Source organism: Podarcis tiliguerta (assembly GCF_965153285.1).
Source record: "Podarcis tiliguerta genome assembly, chromosome: 8".
In the NCBI taxonomy this organism is placed as follows: Eukaryota; Metazoa; Chordata; class Lepidosauria; order Squamata; family Lacertidae; genus Podarcis; species Podarcis tiliguerta.
The window spans coordinates 49,166,741-49,183,451 of record NC_139541.1 but is presented as its reverse complement, the minus strand read 5'-3'; the positions used below and the strand labels follow the sequence as shown (position 1 = coordinate 49,183,451).

Below are 16,711 nucleotides of genomic sequence, written 5' to 3'. Positions count from 1 at the left end.
ATCTTTTGATCAGTGGTACCAAAGGCAGGATAAGGGACGCGGGTGGCGCTGTGGGTAAAACCTCAGCGCCTAGGACTTGCCGATCGCATGGTCGGCGGTTCGAATCCCCGCGGCGGGGTGTGCTCCCGTTGCTCGGTCCCAGCGCCTGCCAACCTAGCAGTTCGAAAGCACCCCCGGGTGCAAGTAGATAAATAGGGACCGCTTACCAGCGGGAAGGTAAACGGCGTTCCGTGTGCTGCGCTGGCTCGCCAGATGCAGCTTGTCACGCTGGCCACGTGACCCGGAAGTGTCTCCGGACAGCGCTGGCTCCCGGCCTATAGAGTGAGATGAGCGCACAACTCTAGAGTCTGTCAAGACTGGCCCGTACGGGCAGGGGTACCTGTACCTGTACCAAAGGCAGGCCTTATAAGCTGCAGTTTCTTCCCGCGGTTCCCCACTCTAGAGCATGTTTGGTGGAACCTCAAGATTTGTAAAAACACAAAGCATCCATATAGAAAGAAAAGACGAGGGAGCCCAAGGTCCTATCACTGCAAAATCTGCACTTGGTTGGTTGTGGCAAACCTTTTTTATTCAGATAGAAAGTAAACATACAGATTTACAATCAGATTGTTACCAAAACTGTTTCCTAGAAGGAAGATGTTAGGGATGAAAGCATTGCTGCAAACAGATCTGTTCATCTTGAACTAAGATTTTATGCCAAAGAATTCCCCCCCTATATTTTTTGTGCCCTCAGAAAACTGTTACCTTCATTAAATCCTATTAAAACATGTGTGTTTTTTCTTTAGATGCGATAATGGACATTTTAATGAGTTAATTAAATTAATATGCTCAGTAAATGTCTGATGTCCTTAGTGGGATAGATAATCAGTATGGTTTGCCTCTGCCCCATATTTTGGTCCTTATTTCACCTTTCTTTTCTCTCACTCACTCCCATGCATTCTTTTTTGCCCTCCTCTACCTGTTTCCCTCGCTGCAGCCTCACTCTGGTACTTAAACTCACATTCTTTCCTATTTTCTAAGACTTTGGCCTGGTTTGCAGATAATGCTAAAGGATGGTGATTACTACATTCATAAGCTTCTAGACTCACATGCCATTTCTCTACTTCCTCTAGCTGTGAAGAGGATATTGGAAGCTTTTAACAGTTACTTGCTATGTCCAAACCTGCTATGTCCAAACTCTATTGCTTAAAGAAACAAACTGACTTCAAACTGTGGTTAATTAGCCGGACTTATTTCCTCAAACTGAAGTTCTTGGTTTGGACAAAACCAGAGCTTGCTGAAAATGGAAGCAGAAGTTTCTGGTCTTCTACTACAGCAAAGAAGAAGAGCCCATAAGTCTGAGTTTGCCAGAGTTCATACCTGCAGTACTAAACCATCACGTACTTGTTTATTTAGAAAACTTACATCTGCCCTTCCAACACATTTGCCTTGCTCAGGGAAGCTTACAGCAATATTTTAAAAACCTGCCCCATAAAATCATAAAACAACAGCATTCGAAACAGAAAGAGACACAGTGGACAGACCCTTATTTTAGGATGTTTTTGTTATATAACCATCATCTGCATGGCAAGGGTTGGGCAATATCTTGGTTTTCAACATCGTGATATATCAGCAGCTAAATACCATGATATGTTGATATACCACAGTGTCTGCAATGTATCTTGGCTGCTTCTTCCTCCCCACCTTCCTCCCACCACCCTGCCCTACCAAGCCCCAATACTGCTCTGTCTCACATGAGCTGGAGGGGCATCAGGAGCTGGAGGGGGTTTACTGAACTGCTCGATGGGGTGCGGGAAAAGTTTTTCAATACTTCTCAACAGTCCTGCTGTTCGTGTGTGTCCATGTATGTGTGTCCATGCATGCATCTATCTCTCTCTCTCAACAGCAGTCTTTTACTTTTGTATTAATGGTATTTTTCCTGCTTTTTTAGGTGATTGAAGTTTATGACTTGACTAAAGTGAAGTTAAAATATTGGTAAGTGGTCAGTCAAATACATGTAGCCACTTATTCCTTTTCCCCCTCTTAGGGTTGGCAGGGCATCTGCCATTGAGAGAGAACAGCTGAAAAGTCACTGAGCCAAAAGATACCCTGTTCAGCCTTATCCCATCTTAGCTTAAGAAACTGAGACAAGATCACTCATCTCATCTTCATAGCTAACAGAAGACGTATGCTACAGTCCTCAAAACTATCGTTTACCTGAAAGAATCCTGGAAGGGTTTGGTGGGGGTGCTGAGATTTCTCTTTTGGAGATCTCCAGCCACCTTTACAGTTTCTTAGGGAAAGGGAATGGTCTTTAATAAGGATCTGTCCTCAGCTGATCTTAAGGCTTAAGCTGTGCTCTTCTACAAATTGTCCCTCAGCTAATTTTTGTGTGCTCTTGTGTGACAGTGCAGATATAACTGCTGAAAACAAGGAGCGGGAAGAGAAACTGGCTTTAAAAGTGGCTTCATTTCAGGCCCTCAGAATATCTTACTCTGCTTAGTGAAGCACATAATTGAAACAAAAGCTCTCTTTTCCTGTGTTTAAAAATGTATTGAGTATATTTCTGCTGTGTTTTTCTTGGTGACTTTCCAAAATATCTTCATTCATAAATTTCACAAAAGGCTTCATGGAAACCTCACTGAAGCAGGGTTGCGCAGAGCATCCGTACAGGTACTATTTCGTTCTGTAGAAGGGGAATAGTGACCTGCTTCTCTGAGTGACTGTAAAAATAGTTAAGTTCGGAATGAATTGTGAAGATGAAAGACTCATGAAGCTGTTTTATAAGTAACTTTGAATACAACAAATATTTGATTCAATGTTGATTCAGAGACTTACACCTGGCAAAGCCCCAGAGAGGGACATGTTAATTTTTTTTTCATATCTACTCAGTTCAAGGGGCTTCAATTTTGGCCACTTTGTTTCTGATTATTCAACTAGAATATTGCCAACTGTCTGGATATCTAATATTTTGGTTTCAAACTTTAAGAAGTGTGATCATGATGACTTTCAAAATATCACTAAATAAGGCTTCTTGATATTCATGCATAAAATATACGCACTTCTTTCAGATAAGTTAAAACAATGAGTCAAAGAGAGTCAGGTTATGTCCCCAATGCACGTAGAAGCTTTCACAAGAGACCTTGCGCATTGTTCACTGATTTGTTTTGAATTATCTTATTCAAAAGTACATTAGCTGTCCACCAACAAAAGCTGTGTGTTGTGTTTGTTGATCTCTCATTTGCCTTTGACTCCATTGACTGAAAGCGTCCATGGCAATATTGATTTTTCCTTCCTTCCAGTGGTGTCCATTTCAACTCTCAGGCTATTGCTCCAACCATAGAACAAATTGATCAGTCTTTTGGAGCAACACATCCAGGAGGTGAGTTGGCAATTCTTGGCACTGTTCACATGTGGATACTTGGTTGGTTGTGCCTGTGGCTGTTCCCTATGCATCACTGGAATTGAAAGGGTCTCATTCACAAGGAATTATTTGTTTATAAAGGAGGCTTAAACTTGGTTTTAGCTTTCTATGTGCTTCATGATCTATCTTGCCAAGTGTGATAAAAAAGCTGCTAATGAGTTAGTAGAGGCATGAGACTGACAATATATATATTTTCAGAGAGCTGAAAAAAATTGTTTGATAGAACCATTGGTGCTTATGGTTGATTTGCTTATGTTGCCAGAGGTTCCTGGAAGGCGGTCTGGGATGGCTCTGCCCACTGGCTGGACAGGCAGGGTCCCAAACTATGATCCTGCCCAAGGGAGAGGCCATCCTACTCTTATCAGACAAGGTGGTACTTCAGCCTGATATGACCTTTGTCCTAAAGCAGGGATGTCCAAACTTTTTTCAAAGAGGGCAAGATTTGATGAAGTGAACATGCAAGAGGGCTGACCAAAGTTATAGACCTTTTTTTAGAACCACGGGGAAGAACTGCCTGTGGGGGCCAGATTAAACCGACCGGCAGGCCGGATTAGGCCCCCCCAATGGACTTTGGACATGCCTGTCCTAAAGGTTAAGACCATCTTTCACAGAGCTCACAAAGTGGTTCTTCCTTAATTTTGTCCTACTCCATTGTCAACCAATGAATGGTCCTGGCACTCTGGATGTTTCTGCTTGGGTAGGACTTTGGCCTTCCCGAAGTCTGAGGCCGTATTTGTTTCCTTCGATGGGTAAGGGCTAGGCAGAAGGTTTCTTCCTCATCCTCAACCATCTCTAGGAGGCTCAGGGAGGCAATAGGGCTCTTGAAAAGGTTCCCTGTTTGCCCCTTGGCCTGTTTTTTCTTGTGTTAGTCTTCTGGACCTGGACCTGTTGGAACTGGTATCCTCCTATGTGGATAGAGTCCATGTGGTATGATGGGTCATTCTTTCTGTGCTGGCTGGTCTGGTGCGAGTGGGATGGACCCTCCTCTGGGTAGGATCATCATTTTGGGACCCTGCCTGTCCAGTCAGTGGGAAGAGCCATCCTAGACTATTGACTGCCCTCCAATAACCCCTGCCAGTAGAAATTCATAGTAAGAATTTTGACTTTGTCTCCTGTGACATTTATGCTTTGTTTCATTAATTTTTTTCTCTGGCTCTGTTATATTCTCTAGTCAAGCAGGTTTCTCAGGTAGCTGTAGTGGGGAACCTCAGGCCCAGGAACCAAATGCAACTCCAACTCCCCAGCCTCTCTATCTGCCTCTCTATACTCCCTCTTTTCCTAGGCTACGCCAGTCAGTGGCCTTGCTGTACATCCTCCTTGGGTGGTTTTGCTTGGCTGTAATGTGTCCTTGAACTCTGAAAATGTTTCCTGCTTGCCTGGCTGGATGATAGAGAGGGGTGCAATAGTGTGTGTAGACACAAGCCTACTGTCCAAAGGTACAGTCATTGCTTGGCCCACTTTTGCCTGTGGCCCCATCCACCACTGGCATGTGACTCTTATAAGGTTGCCTAGAAGGCAGTGAGGTTCTTGGGCTGAAAAAGGTTCCCTATACTTGCAATAGTGCTTTAGAAACTTGAAAATCCTGTTTGACTAAAGCTGTGAGTACACCAAAGGAAACAATGCCTATTTCAAAACTCCTTCAAGTCATCCAGTATTATCTGTCTGCAATCAGTGTCATATGAATATGTTTGGGATGAGACGAAAAAGCAGATCTGTGCTTACAGAATTATAAAACCATCAGATTATAATGATACTGCTTCAGACCACATGCAGAGGCAACAGTCCTCATTACAATTGCTGGTTATATGAGGCTTGTGACCTCCTTCCTCTCATAGTAGCAATGAATTGTATCCACTGTTAGTTCTACTCACAGTAGACTTGACCTGACTAATGGATCTTCTTTGAGTTAGTTGACTACAACCCAATATTTTGCTATGGAGGTTTACACTAACTAGGTTTAGCATTCTAACCAGGGTTTGTTAAGCAATAACAAACCCTGGTTAAGAACAACCCATGGTTAGCATTGTCCTTCATATACACATAATGCTACACTACAATTTTACCAAGCCATGTGAGGAAAGTGGGAGAAACAAGTAGGATGGAGCCTGTGCCTGATGGGTTTGCTATGTTTTTTTTCAATCCTACAAATTCAATAGAGATAATGAGAATAGAAAAATCTTGTCTGGCACTTGAGCATTTGAAAACCTCCCATCTGGCCTCATTAATTATCCCTGTTGTTCACCCCATGGGTTTTTGCCTTTAGACGGGTTGAAGCCCCAACTGCTGCTAGATGTTTCATAAGCACTTCAGGCATAGTTAAATGAAGAGCTAAACTGCTTGACAGTACTGTCAGGTTGGAAAGGGATAAATTGCTGTTCTTATATGCATGTGTGTGTGTGTGTGTTTCCAGTGTACAACTCTGCTGAACAACTTTTCCACCTCAACTTCAGAGGACTGTCTTTTTCCTTTCAATTGGACTCATGGACTGAAACTCCAAAGTATGAGGTCTGAAATCTTCTTTGTTCATAAATACATTGTTAAACAAAGCAGTCACTGTGTTTTGAAAGACTTGTAACTCTCTTTGTGCCTTAATTTTCTGATTTTTGAGATGTTACTTCCCCTTTAGGCCTAGGTCAGCTGTCATTGGAACTGATTTCCAAACTATAGAAGTATCCTGCAGGCTGACACACACTCCCTCTCTCCACCCCACTTGTTCCCCCCCTCTTCCTTTTCCTACTTAGTGATAACTATAGGTTTACTGTGATATCTGAACTGGTATTATCATAGTTAACCACTAACCATAGTTCAATCTCAAATCAGAGATTGGAATCAGAGTTGTTTCAAACTGTTGGCGGTGTTAACAAAAGCGGGGGGGGGGGGGGGAGCGTGAATGCTTTTTCTAGGCTGCATCAACAGAAGTATAGTGTCCCGGTCAAGGGAAGTAATAGTCCCTCTCCTCCTGCCAACCTAGCAGTTCGAAAGCACCTCAAAGTGCAAGTAGATAAATAGGTACCACTCTGGCAGGAAGGTAACCGGTGTTTCCGTGCGCTGCTCTGGTTCGCCAGAAGCGGCTTAGTCATGCTGGTCACATTACCCAGAAGCTGTACGCCAGCTCCCTCGGCCAGTAAAGCGAGATGAGCGCCGCAACCCCAGAGTCGTCCGCGACTGGACCTAATGGTCAGGGGTCCCTTTACCTTTATTCTGCCATGGTCAGACCACACTTGGAGTCCTGTGTCCAGCTCAGCGATTGCCGGTGAGGGAACAGCTGATAGGCAGCCTGTTAGACACCCGGGGCTGTTAGCCTCTGGGCAATCCTCCCCCCCCCCCAATTTCAACGAGTCAGGGCAATTTCCCCCCATTTTCTTAACTTGGAGTCCCCAAAAATAGGGGGCGTCCTATACATGGGGACGTTCTATAAACAGAAAAATATGGTAATTGAACAAAGTACATGTGGATTTACAATAAAAGGTAAAGGTAAAGGTACCCCTGCCCGTACGGGCCAGTCTTGACAAACTCTAGGGTTGTGCACCCATCTCACTCAAGAGGCCGGGGGCCAGCGCTGTCCGGAGACACTTCCGGGTCACGTGGCCAGCATGACATCGCTGCTCTGGCGAGCCAGAGCAGCACACGGAAACGCCGTTTACCTTCCCGCTAGTAAGTGGTCCCTATTTATCTACTTGCACCCGGGAGTGCTTTCGAACTGCTAGGTTGGCAGGCGCTGGGACCGAACAACGGGAGCGCATAGTTTTGCTATGTAGAGAGATAAAGTTTTGCTGGTTTTTGAAGATCATTCTGACTCACTTGGTTGTATGTGGTACAAGATTTAGTATTATTGGACTTAAAACTATGTGTTGTGCAATCAAATGTAATTTTAATTTAACCTTTCCAGCCAAACTTTGCCCATGGCCTAGCTTCCCTGCAAATTCCCCATGGTGCAACTGTGAAACGTATGTACATCTATAGTGGAAACAGTCTTCAAGATACCAAGTAAGTAGCTCTTATATTTTGGGAAATATCTCCAAATAGATAAATAGTGAAAGTCAAATCTCATGTTATTTTATGTGCACATAATTATGTATGCTGGCTATATTTAGCTTTATTACAGTATTCAAGTTTACTTGGCTATTTACATAGTCTGTCATTTTGTGTTTAAGCTTTTTCAGGCAAGTCCATTTCCAGATTAAAAGTACAGAGCCTCTTCACACAATAACTTACCCGTACGCTGGTATTTAAAAACATACCAACCCTGCTGGTTAACATGTTCAAGAGTTAATTGAGCCAAGCTTAATTTAAGCATCTTCTCAAACCATGAGGATCTGTAAAAATAATTTTTGAACCCAAACTATAGCTTTATCTTCAAAATGTGGAGGCGAAAGCCATGGTTTATAGCTGCTTATTTGCTTCCATTTGGTCAGTGCTCTATTCTGAAGATGGAATAGCCTCTGAAGGCAGAATGATGCTAATAACCAGTTTATCAATTCAGACATCTCATCAAAGCATTGTTTGCAAACCTATTGCAAACTATGGTTTCTAATTCTTGTTTGCTGGTCAATTGCAACCTATTCAGTTTATCAATTTAGCCATAGTTAATCTTTCTCAACCATGCTTTAGCATTCAAATTCAGCCATAACAAGCTCCCTAGAGCTACTTCCAGTTAGAAATCCAGTTATTTAAATGTTTATAGTGTGGACTTTGTTGTGTGGTAGTTTAATTTAAATTTCAACATGGGCATTCTGTTCTGTTGCTGGCTGTTTAGCATAAATTTAGTAAATTGCAAGGTTCATTTAAAGAATGCAATTCTTCTCTTATTGCTTCTTCATCTGTAAGTTGTGTTTGCGACGCCACTATTGAGTTAGGGATGTTTAGTCAGATAGCACTCGCTATTGGTATAGAAAAGTGACCCGGAAACAATGTGTTGCTTAGCACTAATCTGCATATTGTTTAATTATACATGATCTTGCTGTTTCAGGGCTCCTATGATGCCCCTCAGCTGTTTCCTTGGAAATGTGTATGCAGAGAATGTTGATGTTCTGAGAGATGGAGCTGGGCCCTCAGGTTTACGGCTTCGCTTACTCACTGCAGGTATTAGTGAGCAGAGGTTTCCTTTCAAAGGCGCAAGTGTGAATATGGGCAACCTATATATCTCGGAATCTCTCAAGTACTTACTTCTGATTTCTCTCTCACCTCCTCTATTGGAGATGACTCGTACATTCCAGGAAATATTTCATTGCAACACCATTCTTGGTATAGTGAAACTTTGTCTTATGTGTAGGGGTGTGGGTTCTCCTTGAGCAATAAGTAAGTCTGTCCGTCAAGCAAGAATTCCTGCAAAACTATATATGAACCAGATTCACAATCAGAACCTTTGGGAGATGTGGAAAGATTCCCATGGATTTAGGAGGGTTGCAAAGGGAACTAGGAGGTGCTCTTTACCACCGTAGAGACATAGAAGTCTAAAATTGGATCAAGAGTCGGTCAGCCAGTAGTCGGGTGTGTATTAGAATTCAGATGTGACCCCCAAACCATGGTTTATGAAGTCATGTTGTAGCCACACCAACACCATATATCTGACCATCATTTGCAAGAGTCCACCAAACCAGGATATGAAACCATATTTTGAAGCTGATTTGGGATGTTGCTCCACCCTTGAAGGATTCTGTTTTGGGAAGACATCTGGGGTTTCTAGGGGAGGAGGCTAACCATACAAGTTTGCTCATAAGTCTCATATGAACACAAAAGCCTGAGTGGAGTTATCCAGAGTTTTGGAATACGTTGTCAGCAATATGCTGATGACACACAACTCTACTTCCCCTTTACAACTGCAGGCGTGGCAGTGGAAGTGCTGGACCAGTGCCTTGCCTTGGTAATGGACTGGATGAGAGCCAACAAACTGAAGCTCCATCCAGATAAGACGGAGGCACTACTAGTGGATGGTTCCCTAGACCATATGGATGGGAAGTTGCTTGCTCTTGATAGGGTTACACTTCCTCTGAAAGAGCGGATACGCAGCGTGGGAGTATTCCTGGATCCTTTGCTGTTGCTTAAGACTCAGGTGGCCTAGTGGCGTGGAGTGCCTTTCATCAGTTTGGGTTGGTGGCCCAGCTGGGCCGCTGCCTGAACAGGGATAGCCTCACTTTTATGCTAAGTTAGATCACTGCAATGCACTATACATGGGGTGGTCTCTGAAGGTGGTTTGGAAACTTCGGCTGGTGCAGAATTTAGCAGCTAGGCTGCTCACCAGGGCAAGACTGAGCATATAGCACCAATCCTGGCCCAACTGCACTGGCTGCCATGAGCTTCTTGGAGGAATAGCAGAATCACCTATGCAATAGGTAAAATGAGTGCAGTTTCAGTCCAGCCTTTGGTTGAAGGTTTGGTGTTAGTTTATTTGTGGATACAGTGGTACCTCGGGTTAAGTACTTAATTCATTCCGGAGGTCCATTCTTAACCTGAAACTGTTCTTAACCTGAAGCACCACTTTAGCTAATGGTGCCTCCTGCTGCCGCCGCGCCACCAGAGCACAATTTCTGTTCTTATCCTGAAGCAAAGTTCTTAACCTGAAGCACTATTTCTGGGTTAGCGGAGTCTGTAACCTGAAGCGTATGTAACCCGAGGTACCACTGTACTGTAATGAATGAAAAGTTCATCAAGTCTTGCTTCTGTTCACTTGAAGATTAGCGTCACAAAATGAAGGATTTTTGGTTGTCTTGATTACAAGATGAATAAAACTGTAGCCAATTTTAAGTGGAATTTGCTTCTATTTTTACAGAGGAGGCGAAAGGAGAGCTGCCTAGGACAGGGATCATATATCCTGGTAATAGTAGGAAGGAGTTAGCTATTATCCAGAAACTGTAAATGGTTTTTCAAGGTAGAGTGTGAAGTCCAGATAACATATATACATGCCTGAAATTTAAAGAAAAAGATGTTGGATGTATTAGCTACTCATTATTACCTTTATGCACTGAAGGGTTAACTCATGCATATCAAAACTCATGCATATCAAAGTGAATGTACTTCATTTGGATGCCAGTGTATGTAAAGAACTCCCAGTCTGAGAGCAGGACAATGGAAAGGGGATTCATAATTAACAAAAATGTTGATCCATGTTAAATTTATGTAAAATGTATACTACATTTAAAATACTTTCACCTATGGCTTGAACAGAGATTGTGGATTTTTATTACACTTCGTGTGGTGATAAACCTACTGAAGCCCAGATGCTGGTGTTATCACCAGTGTGGCCTTATTAATTGTCACCGTGTTGATTTTAGCAAATTTTCACAGTGTGTCCTTATTTCAATTTGTTTCCCTCGGACCTAATTTATCCATTCCACACAGTCATGTGTGCCAATTTAGGATTACATTAATGCATCTGTTGAAGGGGACTCTGGTTCATGAAAGCGTATGACAGGGGTGGGCAGTCTCTGGCCCTCCAGCTGCTGTTGGGCTCCCAACTCGTATCATCTCCAGCCAGGCACGGCGAGAGTTAATAGTCCTGAAGCATCTGGAGTGTCACACGGTTACCCACACCTGCTGTGATGGCGGGGGTATTGGACTAGGACCAGGAAACTCAAACCCACAAAGTTCACAGAGTGATCTTGAGACGGCCCCACACACTCTCAATCTAACTTGCCCTTTAGTATAGTTTCATTGTGAGGTTAAACGGGAAAGGATAAGTGTGTTGCCTGTAGGCCCTTGGATCAAGGGTGGGATAAAAATGTAACAATCATTCCTGATAAAATATGGATTAATCTAGAGTATCTTTTATAGAAGGGTGCTTGTGCATAACTTTGGTTGCAAATTATTTAAAATTTTAACCCACACTTCATGCAATGAAGAGTATTGTACTGCATTGGGCCATTTCTAAAGAAGAAAGAGCACAACCACAGCCCCACAGAAAGAGCTCTTGTGCAACTCCTCTTCATTTCAGTAGTTCTCAAACAGAACTGGTGAAAATGGATGCTTCAGCTGCATGCTAATTTGCACCAGCTTTCCCCAATGTGGTGCTCTCAGAATTTGTAGTCCAAGACATCTGGAAGCCACCAGATTGAGGAGGACTAGTGTGCATGAATTTGAATAATCTGTCTTCCACAGGTTATTTCTGAGAGTTGCGCCAATGTGGCAAGTGTGTTTTGTACATTTCTATGTGGTGTTTTAATTTTTTCTAATTGGATTCTGCTAATGTCACTTGCATCCTGAGTTACACCTCTCTGAAGTTGCTCATTTTTATTTTTATTTGTTGAGAGACTTCTAAAATTGCCACAGTGCAATTTCTGTTCTCGTTTCACCCTTTTGGTTAGCTGGATGAGAGCTGAATGAAGGCCATAGCAACATTTTGGAAGTGTGGTATCCCATCTATTAACACCTTCCCTTGTTTTTCAGGTTGCGGCCCTGGTGTATTAGCTGATGCCAAGATGCGGGTATTTGAGCGCTGTGTTTATTTTGGTGATTCGTGCCAAGATGTTCTGAGCACTTTGGGGTCTCCTCACAAAGTTTTCTACAAGTCAGAAGATAAGGTTGGACTACAATAAACAAGTTAACACAGATTATCTCTGTGTTAGGCTACTAAAATTAACTCTTCACACTTTTCAATATCCCTGCAGGCTTGGAAGTTCTTTAATAAATGTTAACCTTCTTAACTGCCCTGGGGCTTCAGTTTTAGGACAGAGTCTTGTCTTCTCATCCTGCCTCACCCCAGTTTTTACTAACAGTATTTTATTTATTTATTTAGTAGATTAGATGGTAAACTGATATCTGGACTGCACTGTTCATATTTTGCAGGATGACGGAAGGTTCCATCATAACTGATTCCCACCTACAGAAAACTAGTATGTCAGGAAAAGGCTAGAGTAGAAGCAGTTTCCCTGACAATCTACTTTTTTGTGCAGGGAGTCCCCCCCCCGCCCAAATGTTCTGGTATGCAGGGGCCATGTTGAGGCCCCATCCAATTTCCCCAAGGTACCAATGTGCAGGAAAAAATAAGAAGGGAGGGAAAGAATACAGGGATCTCCACAAATGCACTCAGGTGATGCAAGTTAGTGTTCACTGAATGTGCCCAAAATGCCCAGTAATCAAGTGGCAACAATGGTTGTTGGACCAGAACAAATTTCTCATTTCTGCCATAAAGGTAACATAGTCCATTCAAACCAGCAGAGGAGCATATTGATGAAACTAGACTATCTGCTTGTCTCCTTATTTCCAAAAGCTGAAGTGTAGATTTGTTTTGTTTGTTTTTTAAAGATGAAAATTCATTCACCCTCGCCTCACAAGCAGGTTCCTTCAAAGTGCAATGACTACTTCTTCAACTACTTCACACTTGGAGTGGTAAGTTGCAAACACTGAAAACAAGGGATCTCTTTTTCTTTTTTGCTTCCATCTGTGCACAACTTTCATAAGGCCTGTACCATGTTAATCAGTTAATGCAGGAATCAATGTTGTCCAAACCCTTCAGAGCTCCTTTGCTGAGAAATTTGAAGCTTATCTTCCTATCTTTGTCAGTTTGATTAGTGACACGTTAACACAATTAGTATCTCATGGGGCCCATTCTATGTATTTGATATTTAGCATTTGCAAAATCAAAACATAATCCTTCAGACTCAACAGATGTTCTGGAGAAAGGGCAGTGCCACTGCCTGTCATCTTAAACACAAATGGGAGAAGGCAGAGAAACTTTTCTCCAATTAGTAAGGGCAGGTCGCAGGAACTTGGAGGTCTTAGCTTTCACAGTGATTTTTGCATAATATTATATCTTCTTGCTACCAAATAAGAAAACATCTCGAAATCATTGCTCTCTGAGCCCACCTGCATACATTTCAAAAAGCCCTGTCCAGGACTTTCTGTTCATTTATGGGAAGCAGTTTAATCATTTCAACTTTGTGTGGCTCATTGTTTTTCCTTTCTCAATTTCACCCACAGGATATCCTTTTTGATGCAAATACTCACAAAGTGAAGAAATTTGTTCTACATACTAACTACCCTGGTCATTACAACTTCAATATGTGAGTAGAAAGAGCTGTATTGCCCAAACCTCTGTTGTAATTTGGAAAGCAAAGGGAGGGGGGCATCAAGGAGAAGGCAAAGAAAACGGTACCATGCCGAATCCCCACCAGCAGTGCCTAAGCTCTTTCTGGTTTCTAAGCCTTCATCAGATGTTACTCACATTTCCACAACCTTTTCTGGTTAGAATCTTCTTTAAAACAAACATGAATTTCTCTGTATTTTAATTTCCCTGCAATATACTGGATTCTTATCTTTGGTTTCTGTGCTGTCATTTCTTGACTATAGTAGTTGACTGTTGCAGAGCCTGGAACTAATGGGTATCAAGAACCTCTTTTCCCTGGGCAAGATGTGTTGCTGTAATTTGTCAAAACCCAGTTTTTTAGGAGATCAGTGAAGTAACACTCTGCTCATTCATAAGACTAGATTTCCCATCTTATGCCCTGCAAAGAGGAAACTTAACTCATTCCCCCCCCCCAAAAAAAACCCCACCCATAATTTATGCCTGATTTTTAAGATTTCTGTGTGGGAATCTGTGAAAACCTAATTAACAATTATATTATTGTATTGTATTTATTTATTTATTCAAATTATATGCCACTTAACACTGTATTTTCTAAGCATACATTGGGATTACAAAAGAGGTACAAATGATAAAAGTCAATTAAAATTAACCATAGCATCAGAAAAGCTTACTTAAAATGCCTCCTGAAATCAAAAGTCTTCACCAAACACCTGAAGTTCCACAGAGAGGGGACCTGTTTGATCTGGCCTGCGAGGGAGTCCTGCAGAAGTAGGCCCACAATACTGAATGCATGGCTTCTAGTGGTAGAAGCAAACTGTGCTTCTGTGTCATGGGCACCACTAGCAATTACTTGTTTGGGGTAGGGTGCTTAACATTTGGGTGGGAGGTTGTCTATAACTCAGAAAACGTACATGCTTTGAATGCAGGTCATCATGATTTCAGTCCCCGGTGCCTCCAGTTTAAGAAAAAAGAATCACATAGCAACAAGTTATATGGAAGACTCTCTGCCTAAGATCCTGAAAAGCTGCTGCCAGAGTAAACAATACTAGAATAGATTAAAAAATAGTTAAGACCTGGTGTCAGGAAGCTTTCAGTGTTCTGCATATTTGCTGTGGTATCTGGCAGCACTCTGGTTGCCGCCAATTAGGCAGCATAATTTCATGCCAAACTGGTATGGCTGGCAGAAAGCTCTGGTAAACATTCAAGCAAGTACTAGACTGTACAAGAGTGGAGAATATATCTGTGACCAGGTCAGGTTACCAACTTCTATTATATGCAATTATATTGTGCTTCATTTAGAATCGGCTACTTTTGAAATAGTAAACCTCATTTACGCCTGTCCTTTCTCACAATAACTCTGCAATTTAAATATTTCAGTTACCATCGTTGTGAATTCAAGATTCCACTAGCCATTAAACGAGGTAAGAAAGAGGTGCCTGAAGTAAGCTGAAAGTTAAAAGACTTAATAGGAGTGGGTGAAGGTGTTAAACACACGCTAGTGGTAAAAATTAATATGCTAAGCAGTCAGATTGAGAACAGGACCAAAGTTGCACAATGTCAGATAATTAGGAGGGCAGATTCAGGTTCTCCCACACTGTGGGTGTGTTAACAAAGAAACAATTTAGGGAGAGGAAAACTGAGCAGCAGCACTTCCGAGAGATGTCAGCACTGCCCAGCGTTCACACCCCAAAGTGTTATTGTAATACAAGAGAAAATATTTATCTGTTCTTAATGTGACATACATACAGGATGCCAGTGCAACTCAGTGGACAAGAATACTAGGTCTGGGTTGAAGTCCTGACTGAGCTTTGGACACATCACAGTTTTTCCCTGTTGAGGCTCTTTAACATGCAAGAGTTTGTGATAACCTACCTTGGCAGGTTGTTGGGAGTATGAACAGGAAGGAAACCTCATTCATGTAGGAGTGGTTGGAACAGGACATAATTGGGATTTGTATTGTGGGTGAAATAAATCTCAGTTCAAACTCTGGAAACATTCAAAGGACTTGGAACCAGAATGATGTAAGGGTGATTCAGGAAGCTCTTTTTGTACAGATGTTATATTATTTATTTTCGTGGGGGCAATCAGTGGCACAAACCAGCAAATGCAAGGCTTTTTTCCAAGAATAATAATGGTTATTATATAATAATAAAATATAAATAAAAATTATAATACTATAATTTCACTCTTGGCTCCTAACTTAAAGAAATGAACCTGTTGTCAAAACATTTCCCAGGCAACCTTAGTTAGCACTAGGAAGAAGAGACAGATAGCTGATCTCATGCCTGAGAACTTTCCTTTCCTAAAATTCTCAAATGCTATTTCAAACAATCTCATTGTGGATATATTTATTAATTAGCTTCTTATTTCAAAGGAGTTTTCATGGAAATTATTAAATATATCATGATCATGAGGGCAGAATAGCTCTAATTGCCTCCAGGTTTTGATGTGGAGTCCTCCTTGGAGATCTGCACAGGAGCCTTGCCATTGCTTTCCAAGAGAACAAATCTCAGTCAGTTTTTCTGTACTTGGTGCTTGCCATGATTTGTGTATATGTGTTACCAGTAGTTTCTGGGGAAACAAGGGCAGGGAGAGTTTTGCCTATGGCTGGCAACATTTTGATCTCCTCACTCAAGTTCAGAATCAGGCTGGCATGTTAGACACCCTTAGATGAGTTGCTTGTCCCAGTTCGCCTTGGCTTTCATTGGCTTTTATTTTGGAGCACTGGGGTCAGCCCCCAATTACTTTCCTTAAACAAAGGAAATAAAGACATAAAGCAAACTAACAGCACCTGTTAAAAGAAGTAGAAGCAAATGTCAGGTTTTGGAGGCAACTTGACTGTGTAGCCACAAGGCAAGTTCTTCAAACGCCATGTCTTTGGGGGACTTTTGACAATATCTGACTGTGGACAAAGATTAAGATGTCAGAAGACACTGACTTGGCAGGTGGCCAGCATGCCAACCTTAGCCTGTTTTGATACCAAGCAAAAACCTGAACATTTATCTCAGGAGTGATGCAATAACATTGAGTTGGCACCTTTTAAGCGTACCATTTGGTCTGTTTACACTGTGGATATGTGTTCATATGGATAATATGAAACTGGTGATCACAGATACAGTTGGCACTGCAAGAAAAGGAGCCTCTGACAGCTGTACTCTTAGTCACCTGTTAACATCTGTGAGCACACACCCAAGGTTGATGGGAAATCTAAGTGTATGAACAGCCAGTTGCAACACAGCTCTTGATATTCTTGTCTATATAAAAATGTAACATCTCCAGCATCAGGT

At 42.1% G+C, this 16,711-nt stretch overlaps 1 protein-coding gene across 2 annotated transcripts in view; it reads left to right on the top strand.

Annotated features, from left to right (window-relative positions):
- Window positions 1–16,711, top strand: part of PHAF1 (phagophore assembly factor 1) — a 43,681-nt gene that overhangs the window by 21,493 nt on the left and 5,477 nt on the right. For both annotated transcript variants that reach the window (XM_083452714.1, XM_083452715.1), the window contains 9 exons: window positions 1,931–1,974; window positions 3,282–3,361; window positions 5,814–5,908; window positions 7,293–7,390; window positions 8,373–8,485; window positions 11,786–11,919; window positions 12,644–12,727; window positions 13,319–13,401; window positions 14,802–14,845. In XM_083452714.1, the coding sequence (XP_083308840.1) occupies window positions 1,931–1,974; window positions 3,282–3,361; window positions 5,814–5,908; window positions 7,293–7,390; window positions 8,373–8,485; window positions 11,786–11,919; window positions 12,644–12,727; window positions 13,319–13,401; window positions 14,802–14,845 (775 nt within the window). The remainder of the gene's footprint in view (window positions 1–1,930; window positions 1,975–3,281; window positions 3,362–5,813; window positions 5,909–7,292; window positions 7,391–8,372; window positions 8,486–11,785; window positions 11,920–12,643; window positions 12,728–13,318; window positions 13,402–14,801; window positions 14,846–16,711) is intronic.